This window comes from Anomalospiza imberbis, chromosome 2 (genome assembly GCF_031753505.1).
Source record: "Anomalospiza imberbis isolate Cuckoo-Finch-1a 21T00152 chromosome 2, ASM3175350v1, whole genome shotgun sequence".
In the NCBI taxonomy this organism is placed as follows: domain Eukaryota; kingdom Metazoa; phylum Chordata; class Aves; order Passeriformes; family Viduidae; genus Anomalospiza; species Anomalospiza imberbis.
This window is the reverse complement of record NC_089682.1, coordinates 96,637,497-96,651,576: the sequence shown is the minus strand read 5'-3', so window position 1 is coordinate 96,651,576 and position 14,080 is coordinate 96,637,497. Positions and strand designations below refer to the sequence as shown.

The window sequence follows — 14,080 nt, the reverse complement described above, 5'->3', positions numbered from 1 at the left end:
ACTATTTATTGGAAGTTTATTAATGGGAGGCCCCTCCCCCCACATTTGTTCCTCCAAATTAAATAATTCCTTGACAAAACAAAGAAAATATCTTAGTCAAAAATCAACTGAAAAATCTGTCTGCATTAACTTGCTGTCTTGCATCAAGGGGTGTACAAATGGCATCAGAATACTATGCACCCCAGACCCTTCTGAGAAGAGTCCCTCAGAGAAGACAAGGGACACTGGGAAGGCTTTATTATGAACCTCCAACATCATCCTAGATATTGCTCATTCATGATAATGCCATTGAACTCCCTCTAATAGGAAAGTTTGCATTTAACCACATGAAGAAACCAATAAATTTTATCTTACCAGCTGATTCTCAGTGATCTAAATGAAAAACTGGATTAAAATGTTTTCCACATTTGTTTACTAATTAATTCAGACAAAAAAGGAAGCAGTAGGCCACGAAACAATTCAGAATTTAGGCCAAGATTATAGTCTGAACAAAAACCCAACCTTCCTTTTTTCTCCTTCACGGATGAACAGAAGCTTCTAAGGCTTTACATAATCAAATAACTATTTTTCACTTTGATGTCCCACAGCAAAATATAATCTTAATCATCAAATTAGATGTCTATATAATTTGAAATAATGAACTGTTTTATGTAATTAGCATTTAGTGTAATTTTTTCCTGTAATAAAAGTGCTCATGTAAGATTCCTACAGAAATTCTTCCAAGATTCAAAGTATAACTTTTAACTTTCTTCTTCTAAAATTAAAATATGTGAAAAGATTAATCATGAATGTAAGCTCTTTATTTAAAAAGTGTATAAAATACTATAATAGTCTCCAAAGCAGCATTATGAATGCAGCTGATATCATAAAGAGATAAAAATAAAAAAACCTTCCAACCCCTCAAACTCTAACATTCCATTAAAAAGAGTTAATACAGTCTGAGACCACACAGGCTGGAATACCTTAAGTCGAAACTGTACACCTACTGAAACACGTCGCTGGAAGACAGCATTAACATTGTTTTGGCATTTTGCTTGTACTTTTAGCACTTTTAACATACCTAAACTTCATTTTATCTTTACTATGAATATCTTCAGTTTATCTATTCAAGAATTCTAATGTTTCTACTTGCAAACATGAGAGCAACAAGGTAATTCCTAACAAGACATGACAGTTTAGTATGTGCAATGACTGAACAAGGCTGATAGTAACCCTGTTACATGATAGCACGTACCAAACACATAAACCTATAATTCATCTTTTTTTTCAAAGTGTATGAATCTGTATTTACAGGTTGCCTGTCAGTTTTATTTAAAATTGCAATCTGTTTAAATGCCGTTAACTCTTTACTAGCCCAAAGTGAGAAAACCGGTATTCTTTATTTCTGTCAGCAAGGATAATTACTGGAAAATTGTGATGTTACTGCAAATTTAAATCTTTTATTAAGATGGCAAAGAAGTATAGTCAAAGACTAACTCATTATCCTGTGCAAAGATTTCAATAGATGAGATAACTGCCTTTTAGAGAAATTCATAAAATCTAAAACTACTGGAAGAAGTTTGCATTAGAAGTAAAAAATAAAAGGCTGCATTAGGAATAAACAGAATTGACAAAAGTTAAACTTACACCCAAACACAAAAGCTACCTGTTCTTTTCAAACATTTTCATGAAACAATTTTAGCTTCTATTTTGTTTCTCAGGAGGTTTTTTTTTTGTGCATTGTACTGGCATGTCATAGTTTTCTTCCCTCAAACATGCAACTTCTAATGTTTCTTTTTAATATTTTTATTTATATCCTTTTCTGCAGAGGTATATTTGAAAAACATTATCACTGTTTGACAAAACCAGTATAACTAATATGTCATATTTTTAACAGATGTAAAAAGAAATTTGAGAAAACAATAATGATTTTGGAAATATTTGCTCAATTTCTTAATATTCAGGGTATGAAGAAGATTGAAGAAGTCTGTTTCAGACTCACGTATTTGCTTTTCTTTTTCAATCAAGCCTTCCTCTGCTAGCCTTCCTTGATCATTTGACACAGTTCAAAATTTGAAATGGTGAAATGACACAAGGAAGCAAACTGCTGCATATCAGGAATAGTTTATGAGAATACTTATAGGAGCTAATGTAGTTTGCATGTAAAAAATGTTGCATAGCTTTAAGTTAGAAATGTTATCGTTTTCTTAGAAAACATGGCAAAATTTTTCTTTTATCACTTTCTACTGCTTTAAATCAGCTGCAATTCATGCTCATTGATATGACACTACTAAAACTAGGCACCCAAGTGTGATTGCTCTGTGAGCATAACTAGCTGGCAGCACCCCTGGTTGGGAAAAAAAGAGTAGGAAAAGGAAATTTTGAAAGAAATTAATTTGAAATTAGGCCAAGGGCCTATCATATTGGAAAAAACACCATATGTTTATACAATTATGTCATGTTTCCTCAGAGTATTTTTCATATCATTAGTGTAAGGATATGATAAAGCATGAATATAATAGTAAGGTTTATAAACTATCTAGAAATGTTTAAATCATAGATTAGTTTGGATTGGAACTCAGCAAAGAGAATTAGTAGTTTTCATTTAAGTTGAAGCTCACTTAGACTCAGCTGCTAGTGAAACTGTTCAGTTTTGGTTCTAACAAAAGGGAGTTTTTTAAGTGCTTGGGAGAGACAAACTAGTTTGGACCAATTAATGACATGGGTTTTGGTTTACTGATCTAAGAAGGGAATGTGATGAATAGCATGAAAAGGAGATGAGGGAAAACAATTTTGGAGGTGGACTGAGACTTCAGGAGGTGGATAGTCAGTTTTCCATGAAAATAATGTTTTAAAATGAGTGCTAATCCAACCTCTGACAAGATAATTTAGGGGAGTTGTAGGTTCATTGAAAGGAATCTCTCAATTTTTTCTCTTACTAGTAAGAGAAAAGAAAGATGTTGTCAGAGAACTATTGATATGCCTCTATGACCACTTTCTGAACAGGTAAGTGGGTAGCAAGGTCCCATCAATCTGTATGTATAATTTGCACTGTTTTGCCTCATATCCATAATTCTTATTTGTTAATGGTGTATTTTTTCTGCAAATCCTTGCCAAATCATTCAGCAGCTCTGGGAGAAGATTTAATAGCTGCTTAGGTCAGCTTTTGGTTTTTTATCTTCAGTACTCTTTAGCTTCAGAAAATTGTGTGGTGTTATTCACATTCTCAGATTCCTGCTTAAACTTAATTTATTTTCATCCTTTGTTTCAGACATTTAATCTGCAGATTTTCTCTCCTATGCCATGACATATTAGTCTCTTCAGATTGTTCAGACAAAAATCTTGACAAGAGCCTTTAGGGTTCCCTAAATGGCACAATTTTGCATACTTTTACATCTGAGAGTATAATCCAGTCCAGTAGCACCCTGATTCTTGCTCAGATGAAACTCAGGTAAGTAAACAAAAAAGTACCCCAACTCTTCTCGGAAATCTGTGTAACTATTGTCTTGTTTCCTCTCCCTAACCCCTATTTTGGAGTTGAAAGAGTGTGTGGGAAATGAATTGAGCTGTGCTTTGATCCAATGTTTGGCTGCAAGGATTGGGGAGCACAGAGAGATCCTGAGGCATACTGTGGCAAATGTAGAACTTGCAGATTACATGTGTATCAATTTCACTCTCTTTATCTAGATTCTTGTTAAATGCTTGCAATCACCAAACACTGTTCAAGGCAAAAAAAAAGAAAGAACAGAGACAATAAGTCACCAGAGAGAATTTAACAACTGAGAGTACAACTGAGACCCTCCCCAGTACCTGACAGACACGGTCACCTGTGTTGCTGAAAACAACATAGACAAGAAAACCCCAACACATCGAACCAAAAGAAACCATTTTTTTCTTCATGGTTTAAGAGCCAGTAGCAAAATAGCGCACTTATGGTAGTAATGCTAAAAGAGGAAGATTACCTCACGGTCATTTAGAAGTCTCTCCAAATCTGCTGCCATTTGATTCTTGACACGCAGCAAAGCTGTCTTTTCTTTATTTAAAAGACTGGTAAAAAGAGGATAGGAAATGCAGTAATAGCAACAGATAATCTCTTTTAATCTTGTGTTCTGGCTGAAACATGCATTTTCTAAAGCTAAATACTGGCAACAATAAAAATCTGCTCAAGTAATTGTATCAAATGATCCTTCTGTATATTCAAGCACTGAAATTTTTATAAATGGGCCCAAATGTACACACATCATCTTATTTTAGTCAAACAGAAAAACTATTCAAAGCCTTCATAAAATGCCTTTTTTTTCTCTGAAGGGTAATTTAAATGATTAGAATCTTCTATTATCATTTCTTGGTTTCTTTTAGGCAAAATGAGTTTATTTTATAAGCAAAGTAAGTATCTTTATACCTACACTTCTGTATCAAAATGTGGATTTCTCTGTTATATTAGTCACTAGCAGTAGCACACTATATGAACTCTTTATACTATTATATTTAGAATTCTGAAAATAGCAAATACAAGGAAGAAAAACATACAGCTCTTCTCCCTTTAGCTGTGTAGTTTCTGCAAAAAATTGTAAACGTATTTTTGTTATTTTTAATACTTTTATTCCAGGATAATGTATGGGATCAAGTTTGTCCTATGAACCAAGTATGAAAACTGATTTAGCATGAAGGCATGCCTTTATACCAGAATGTAAAGTTTAACTTTAATCATTGTCTTCACAGTTATAGCACACAAACATTTGAAATGTTTAGCATACACATTGTGATTCCAGGCAGCAGTTCTATAATAATTCCTATTTAGCCCCAGCATCAGTTGCTAACATTAAATTTTAGACTAATGCATGCATAAAACCAGTATATAATCTATTTTGTTAAAACAGTCACAGAGATTTTCTTGGAAGACATACTATATATGCCATTAACATCACTTAACTAAATACGCTGTACAATATAAACTGTAACATAAATCAAGAACTATGAAAAATGCAATTCTGCATATGGAATGCAAATATGTAATACTGCAAACAGGTCAGGAGTTCAAAAGCAAATATATTAAAATTTTATAAATGAAGCAATTACTTATGTTGCCAACATAAATTATTTAATATTTCAAATATTTGATCCAAAAATGATCAACAAAATAAATCAATCTTTAATTGGCCGTGTATCATCCGCTTGTTTCAAATAAGCTACATCATCCTTTGCCCTAGAGATTTTCTGGCAGTTCCTTATAAACTCTGTATTGTAAATTACGACTGTCAATTCCTTCTAGGCATTCATTAATTCTCAGAAAAAAATGTATCCTTTTGCCAAATTGCTCAGTTGTTTCAACTATTTAAAAGAAAAGTAATAACATTTTAAAAAACTATAAAAATATTTTAATATTTTCAAGAGTTTTATTTTCTGTCACATTTTTAATCATGAAGAATGCTGTACCTTCTTTTTCTTGGGTTCATGTGTTGTAACTTACATGTCACTTTTTCTTGGATTTCTGTATTTCCTAAGAACATAAACTAATCCTTCTAGAGGCTCACAAACTTATTAGAGAAGCAATAATAAAAGTTTCTTTATGACTTAAGTAGTGTACTGAATAAGCATAAGCATCAGTGTTCATGACTGAACCAGAAGTTCATGTTTGAGGTTCAGTTTCATCTACAGAACAGAACCTAGTCTACTTATACTGCTTATACCTTCTGAAATAATATGACATAAGTGATTTATGTAGAGTAGTTCTAATTTTCTTTGTTTATAGTAAAATATAGGACATAGACTACTACATCATTCAGTAGCACTTGATGTGTCTTCTGTCATACACATTGATATAGAATTACCAAAGCATGTGCAGACTTTGAATTTTGTAGTTTTGCAATACTTGTGCTTTTTCATCATTGCAGATAGAAGGGAATAATTCATGTGCTCATGAAAGAATACTGCAAGAGACATATACACATTTAACAGAGTGAGAAAGCAGTTACCAGACAGAATAATAATATATGACAAGGTTAAACAGAAATACCTTCAAAAGTTGCATCTTGGGAAGAAGACTGATCATTTCAGTCCCTGATTTTAAAATGCTCTGAAACAGCATCTTGGATAGCAGCAAAGAGGTTCTAGCTTTAACCTACCTCACAATCCCAGTGAAGAGTAGATTAATCTAGTTTGGCAGTGTGACAAATCAGAGAGCAGCTTTACAATTTGTTTTAGCTGACCTAAGTGAGAACTATGGAAGCATCATCCTTCCCTTGCCACATCCTGGTAACTTACTCTTTCTGTTAGTACTAGACACTTTGTCACCACATAAGAAGGTCCCTTCACTGATCTGCATAGACACTGGCATCTTTTTAAAGGTTATCTTTCACATGTATCACCTAAATAACTTGATTTGCCATGTACAGTGGAGACCTACAGCTGAAGGCAAGGATGAGCTGCTCCATTTGGTGATGGAGAGCCTCAAGTGTCTTGCTATGATTCTGAAACCACCATATCTCTGAGTCTAGGCAAACCAGCTTCCAACACTAGAGCTCAAGGGTTGTAACTTTCATCTAAAAAGATGGGACCATGATGTGCTCCACAGTGCTGGTCACTGATGGCCTCATCCTGAATGTGGAGAAGGTGCCCATTGTGAGATATCATAAAACTGTGGCCTGAAAAGTCCAGGTTAGAGAACTAACTGAAAAGGCAGTGCAGGTCTTGCTTTTTCTGTGTGCTTTCCAGAAGAAACCAAATTGTCTGGGAGGACATTTAGTTTTATTCCATCATGCTTTTAAAGCCTAGCCAGGTATGAATCCAGGTACCAGGAATGCAGGCTCACCATAAAATATGCTTGTCATATGCATACACATTGCTCATAGCAACCACTAGCTTGTTTTGTCTTGCTTCACTCAGGATCTAAAGCCAAGGTAGCCTGGATATCGTATGTAAGACATTTTTAGGTAACATGATTTTTCTGGAGAATGGATACCAACATTTCCCAATTTTAGCCTTATAAACTCTTTTCAATTTGGGCAACTAAATAATTTTTAATGCTTAATTGTAAGTATATTAGTTACTATGCTGTTCAGAAGCTTCTATAATAGATATTCTGAATAATACGTTTATGCTGGACACACAAAATAAACATGGGTTTATATAGTATTGGACTTTATTATTACTTCTATTCAGTTAGAAAAAAAAAAGTATGTCTCTTTTTCAGTGAACTGTGTACTCCAGATGCTGTAAGAAATGGATTGTGCCTTTCTGTTAATTTGCCCTTATAGCATGAAGTTGAATAGTCCAATATTGATATTTTTTTGCATTTTATATTCAGATAAAATACTACCATTGAAAAAATGAAATACAAATAGTGTATGTAAAGGTTTTGTACATGTAACTGAAGATATAATATAGCCATATAGTGAAGCTATCCCTTGTCTGCAAATTACAGATGAATAGCTCAAAGTAGGCAGTTAATTATTAGTCTAGGTCAAATTTTTTTCTTAAGTCACATAGTTAGGGAGGTATAAGATGTTTTTCAAACAAAAGTTCCTTAGAAGAGATAATACATGACAAATCAGTGATCTCTTATTGTGCAGCTAAATAACTACAGCTCAGATTTTTTAAACAGATTTAGGAGAGTATTGCTTAATGATTTTAATTGTAATGTTTCAGGAGGCTTAAAAACCTATCCATGAAGTGTCCAAATAATTAATACTTTTTCAAACTGTAAAAAAAACATCAACCCAAACAACTTTAAAAAAGTAGTATTACAGGTCAGAAAATGTATAAAAAAGGACATATTTCTACAAATTTTTCTTGGAGCATTTCTCTGGTAAGCTGCAGTACTACTGGAATAGATGGTGCATATTTCACAGAATGGTAATGTTCTCATAAAAAGCTCATTGCCCATTCTTTGATGGGAAAATCTCATCCAAACTCTATGCCGAGCTTTATGTTTGGATGGCAATTAGAGAACCCAAAATGTTTAGGTAAGGAACATTTCAGTACAAAGCTTCTTAGTGAGCAAAATCCTTATATGGCTTCTGGATTTGCCACACAGTTAAAGCTTTTGAGTATTGCTTTTGCGTAAGTGAACCTCTTTTAAAACCAGCCATTGGTACTAAGAAATTTGAGAAACTGCATTTAAAATAAATATCCTCTCTTTATGAATGAAGTCCTTTTAACATCTCCAGTTATTTATAAACCTAGATGTTTTTAGAAGAAAATTATGTACTAAAACTACAATTGCTTCTCTACATACATAAGAATGAAACTCAGAGATTTGTTTTCCCACAGCATGACATAGTTACAAGCATTTCTTTTCAAAAGGAGTGCTAAATGTGATGTTTTCATTTCTGGCTAAAGAACTGTATGCTAGAGAGATTTCTTTATAGCAGCAAGGAGTCATCCTCACACACAGCACTGCTCTTATTAACCATCACTATTTACTTTTATTAACGAGAGTGCTATGTGGTCTAATATAAATAAGAAATTACTTAACTCAGTATTTTGAGATATGTAGACCACCTATAAATTCATCCTACAGGTGCCCTGTCACTCAAGACCAAGGTTTTGTATCCGAAACATATCTGCAGGTGCATGGCTCAGTTCAGAAGCACACAAAGTGTTCTGCTCCCAGAGCCAAGTTCTGTTTGAGGCCAAGTGCCAGCACAGCCCAGGGGCTGCCTGGGATAATCCTAAAGGGATGGGAATGAGAGTGGGAGTGAACACCGTATGTGGGCAACACCTGACAGAGCCTCCATTATCCTAAACAACCTCTCCTTCTCCTTGAGTGGTAATATGCTTGTGCCTTCACACGTGAACCTCAGCAGTGGTATCAGCACACCTTTAATAACCTGGCGGTGGGTCCCTAAGTTGTTCATGCAAAGCCCAGCAATGGCAGCAGCCCAGCTAAGCATTTACCCCAACCACAACAGCTCTTGCAGCTCTTATGAAGATATGGCTAAAGACCCACATGTCCAGAACGGGCACACTTCTCAGCAAACCAACAGAGTATCTCTAGGTCTGCTGGATATACTACTTTAATTCTGGGGGATAAGTATTCTGATTGTTTCTCTCCTTTCAGTGAGAAGTTGAATGGGGCTTTGAGTAACCCGATCTAGTGGAAGACGTTCTCGCCCATGGCAGAAAGGCAGAACTAGATGATCTTTAAAGGTTCCTTCCAATCCAAACCATTCTGTGATTCAGTCTGACAGCTACTGACACAGGCAACCTTGAGCAACACTTGGACAGTCCTTCCAAGTGAGGAAGATATTTTGATATGAAGGCTCTGAAAGACAGCCTTAGCTCTATAGGTGTGACACTTAAGGATGAAGGTAGGTAAGCTGCTCTAGTTGAAGTGAACTTTGAAGACCATGCTGGAAGGAGCCTTAGATGGGTCTGCAGGACTTGTCAAAAATATTATATCAAAATGATCTGCCTGAATCATTCCCATTCCTCTTGCAGAAATAACTGCTGTCAGAAATGACACTTTAATAGAATTACGAGTGTAGAGAATCCTGAACACATCTGTTGCCTGTTAAGGGATCATTATATAAGTGAATTTAGGCCATTTTTTGAAAAATTGATAAAGATATGGCCCAAGAACATCCAAAATGAGATTTCTGTCATAGATAGCCTTCCCTGTGCTTGTCTTCTTCTTGTGCTGATTCAACAATATCTGCTGTTGAACAACATTCTGTTTCATCACAGAATCAAACTCACATCCAGTACAATCAACAAACTTCTCAATAGACATGGAAATACAAAGTGCTGCAGGTTGCTGCAAAACATTTATAGGTTGCAAGAAAGTACTGACTCATCATCCTCGGAAATCTGCTGGAACCTAATCACCCAGGAGTATGTTCTAAAAAGACTATATTGCCCATGATCACTGCATATAGGAGGCAAGTAAGGATTAAGACTAAAAAAGTAAATTCACTTGCAAATAAGTCCTTGCTGATCTCTTCACACTCAAGTTAAGTGGGAAGTGATAGAGAACACTGGTACTGGTAACACAGATGTGCCTGTTCTGTTTGGGGAATCCATGATTTACATAATGCTGTCTTTTGATGAGCAGATGAGATAAAAACACAACACTAAAAGAACACCCCTCCACCATTGAATCTGCACAACAAATAAGAAGGAAGGAAAATTATGATCAAGCATGAAACAGCTGTAAGGATAAATTAAGTCTTGATTCTCAGGGTGCAGGCATTATCAACACTGCATTAATTTGTCTCCAATCTGGTACTCAAATATGAGATTTAAAAAAATATGCATCCAAAAAAATCACTAGTATTTTTGAAGGTCTGTCTGAAAACAAGAATTCAAGCACTATTTTTCCTTTAGCTGGTTCTTGTAAAATTGCTGTTTAGAAATAAAACCAATGCATTATTGTACTTAAAATTTTAAAAAAATAATGTACCTTGTGTAACTGTAACAGAAATTAAACCTCAGTTTAGAGGCTGCTGCAGAATTGCAGTATTATTAACTATTAATCATAGGTAACGGTTGAAAGAACAATTTCATTTTGAAATGGTTTTACAAATATTAAAATTTTTCTTCAGCTCTGAGATTCAGAGGCTTCATAAACCATGTTTGGTGTTTTCACTAATACTTTTCTAATAGCACCAACATTATCTGTAGAATTTAAGGCTCTCCTTGAGGATCATTAATTCTCTGAACTCATCCTCTCAAAAATATTCCATGCACAAACCAACAAAATGCTGTTTAATAAACTAAGAGGGATAGGAATAGTGGGCTAAATCTTTTGATCCAGCAGAGCCTCACTTGGCATATATTTGGTAGGGATTATCATTAATTTACTTAAATCCCATTCTGATTCAGTTCTGGGATAGCTGAAAGTAATCTGAAATCACCTCAGGGATATTTTAATTTAAAACTGTCATCAGCAGATTCCAAAAGGTTATCCTCATGACAAAAAATTTCTTGAATGTAATGGTTCTCTGGTTAGAAATCCCTACCTCTAACATTCCTCTCACTTATTGGAAAGCAAAGGACCAACATTATCTATTTTATCCCAGATTATGATTTCTCATATTTGCCAGGGTATAGCAGCTAACAATTCAGGACCTTTGTTTTAAATGTGGAGTTATGAATAGCAAAATTAGGGACTACTAATATGCACCTAAAGCCGTAAGACATTAGGCTGTTCCTAAGAATTTCTCTGGCTTATGAAACTAGGCAAACCTGTGATAGTGGAGTAAAAGCTATTTTCAGTTTACAAGGAATACTGGAAACTACAAGGAACAAAAAATATTACCAAAACATTTGATGTGCAAAGTAAGTGTTACTTTTTTTTTGCTATAATATGTTTCGTCAAGCCACACTTTCATTTAGAGAAACACAGACTAATGGTGAGCACACCCCAGCTCCCCACAGTGGAGTACTGCTGGTATGTTTACCATGAATGCTCACACTGTAGGGCAGATCCATTTTCTTTCTTAACCTGAGGCCCTTTAAGATGAAAAAAATTTCCTTTATCATTAATGGAGAGTAATAGGCATCTCTAGGATATAACTTACTCCACCCAAAATCTGAATTACTTTTTGGAGATGTCATTTCCTCCAAGAACTATTAAGGAAAGTTGACATAAATCTCTAATTTAGGTACCTTAATTTGTAGGGTAAATTTAAGAAGAATATCCAAACATACAGATTACTGGCAATGATAAATGAACAATTTAACTCAAGAAAATCAATGTTAATAACTCATTTAAGTTCTTTTAGATTTTAAAGCATGAAACATACACTTTCAGAAATAACCTCACCTATTTACTCTCTTTCTATCTTGCTTCTGAGAGGCTTTTGGACTACTTTGAGAATAACAAAATCATTCCATTATTATTATTATTATTACCATAATCTAAAAATTTGTAACAAATTCTCTGATACTTTTCACACTGCATATACACTGCATATAGAGAACACTGTGATTTTTCATTTTCTGGAAAAATATAATTTATCTTTGAGGTGTTTCTCATAATGTAACAAGTCTAGGAAAATATAAAAAACATTTGATTCTGGAATTAAAAAAAGATCTATTTTAACTGAATTAAAATTAAGCTCAGTGAAAAACATCTTATCAGGAACTATGAATAAATATTTCAGTTTATTTATAAACTTATTGATTCATATATAGATTTGCTTGGACAATAAACATTTTTAGGTATTCCTCAAAGGATAACAAATACCATCCCAAACTATCAAACACTCTGAATAGATACATATGTATGACAGTATGTTAGATTAACTATTAGCTGGGGTGAACCCTGTTTTATTTTAATTGCTTCAGTAGATTAGTGGAAAACCCTGTATTTTTCTTGTAATTGCTTCATAACAGAATCACATTAATGTCTCCTGATAGTTACTGTTTGCTTTTCCTAAACCAAGACACCACATAAACACCTAATACTTAAAATGCTAATTCTTCTGTAGAGCTATACAGGGACTCGGCTGTTCTTCTGTAGAGCACTGGGACTCGGCTATAAACTTCCTTGAAAATCAAGGGACATATAATTTTGTAACAGCTTACCTGGGAATCAGATGTTAGGGAAGTTGCTCAGTGGTTAGAGAGCTCTGACAGATGGATACAGCGGCACATCAGAGAGTCTCCATGAGAGGATATGCTCTAATTTTGGCTGAAATACCCTTTACTGGTGGACTACTCTATTATAATTTTTCTCCGACTTTTTTCTTGATTTTTACTGTTGTACAACTGGTGTGTCATTCTTTCCTTTTACTCTTCTGAACTCTCCTCTACTTCACGAGAACTCTTCTCAACTCCAAATTCACTTTAAACCTGTCACAGCTACTTTTCCAAAACTAAAGTACCCTTTTCTGACATTGTGAGAGAAATAACAAGTGCTACAGTTCCAGCATGAGAACTGGAGTTAGTGATGGAGAGTTAACATCTCAACTTTGTGGACAATAGCACAATTTTTTTCTAATGAAAAAATATAATTGATTTTACCTTCAGTTTAAGAGAAAGTAAAACAAGAATTAATGATTTTAATTACCTGAAATCTTTTTCAAGTTGTGTAATATGTTCTTTCTGTAGACTTATTTGAGAATCTCTCTGTTGCACAGTTTCAATGAGGTATTTGTATGGCTGTTGTGCTTGGTTCAACAAAGAATTTGCTCTGTCAAGCTACAAAAAAAGGTATAACTACCATAAATATTTTAACTTATAAAGCATAATTACTTGATTATTACTGAATTATTATTGGATATTACTGCTTTTTACTAATTGCATATTAATATAAACTCCAAACCTTTTATTATATACACAAAAAAGAAAACATACCACCTTCAAATTTATTGCTAGTATATTATCTTCACACTTTTCTGTTCTAATTATGTGCTATTTTCACTGCAATAATGGTACTCTCTACACTTCCCTAATCTGCATTTTTAAGGGTTTTAATGTAACAGCTTCCATTGATTAAAAAAAAGTAGAGTCAATGCCTCTGTTTAAGGTCTTATTGACTTACTGTGAGCTTTTCCTCCCTCCTTTGAAAAGCTGAAAAGGTTGTATCATAAATACTGCACTTAAGTAGCAGTATTTGAGCCAAGTTCAAACCAAAAGCTGATAAAATCACTTTTGCATCAGCTTTTTATCCATGCTCTAGACTTCATCTAGATGACTGAACAAACTGTCAGTGGAAAGAAAACTAATGGGCTACTTGAGCATGCTGTAGTCTACAGGATCTCTGGTTTGTTCTTATATAAAAACAAAAATCAAGAAAGACAATAGCTGGGAATAAAAATCATGTAAAGACAGCAAAGAGAAATTTCAGAACTTTACACAAAAAAAATATTGAACTTTGTACTGGATTGTATTGTGATTTAATCTATACAATTATATGGTAAAAGATAAAAACTTTAATGGTAGGATAAAAATGAGCTGAAGATGTTCCTGTGGAAAATTGCAGGAATTTGAACTAAGGTCAGTGATACTGGATCTTTCATCAGTGATGCAAGTATAAAACTACTGTGGGTAAAGAATGTATTGAAGTGAAACACAGAAAAATTTAAGACAAAGAATAGTGATATGGAAGAATACCAAGCATAACAATGGTTTCACCAATTTCCTGATGTCTTCC

At 34.2% G+C, this 14,080-nt stretch overlaps 1 protein-coding gene across 1 annotated transcript in view; it reads right to left on the bottom strand.

The window, feature by feature from the left end:
• PIBF1 (progesterone immunomodulatory binding factor 1) overlaps positions 1 to 14,080 on the bottom strand; it is a 108,961-nt gene that overhangs the window by 19,511 nt on the left and 75,370 nt on the right. Inside the window, exons 15-16 of the mRNA XM_068182315.1 lie at positions 12,995 to 13,125; positions 3,942 to 4,026 (exon numbers count right to left, since the gene is read on the bottom strand). Of these exons, the coding sequence (XP_068038416.1) occupies positions 3,942 to 4,026; positions 12,995 to 13,125 (216 nt within the window). The remainder of the gene's footprint in view (positions 1 to 3,941; positions 4,027 to 12,994; positions 13,126 to 14,080) is intronic.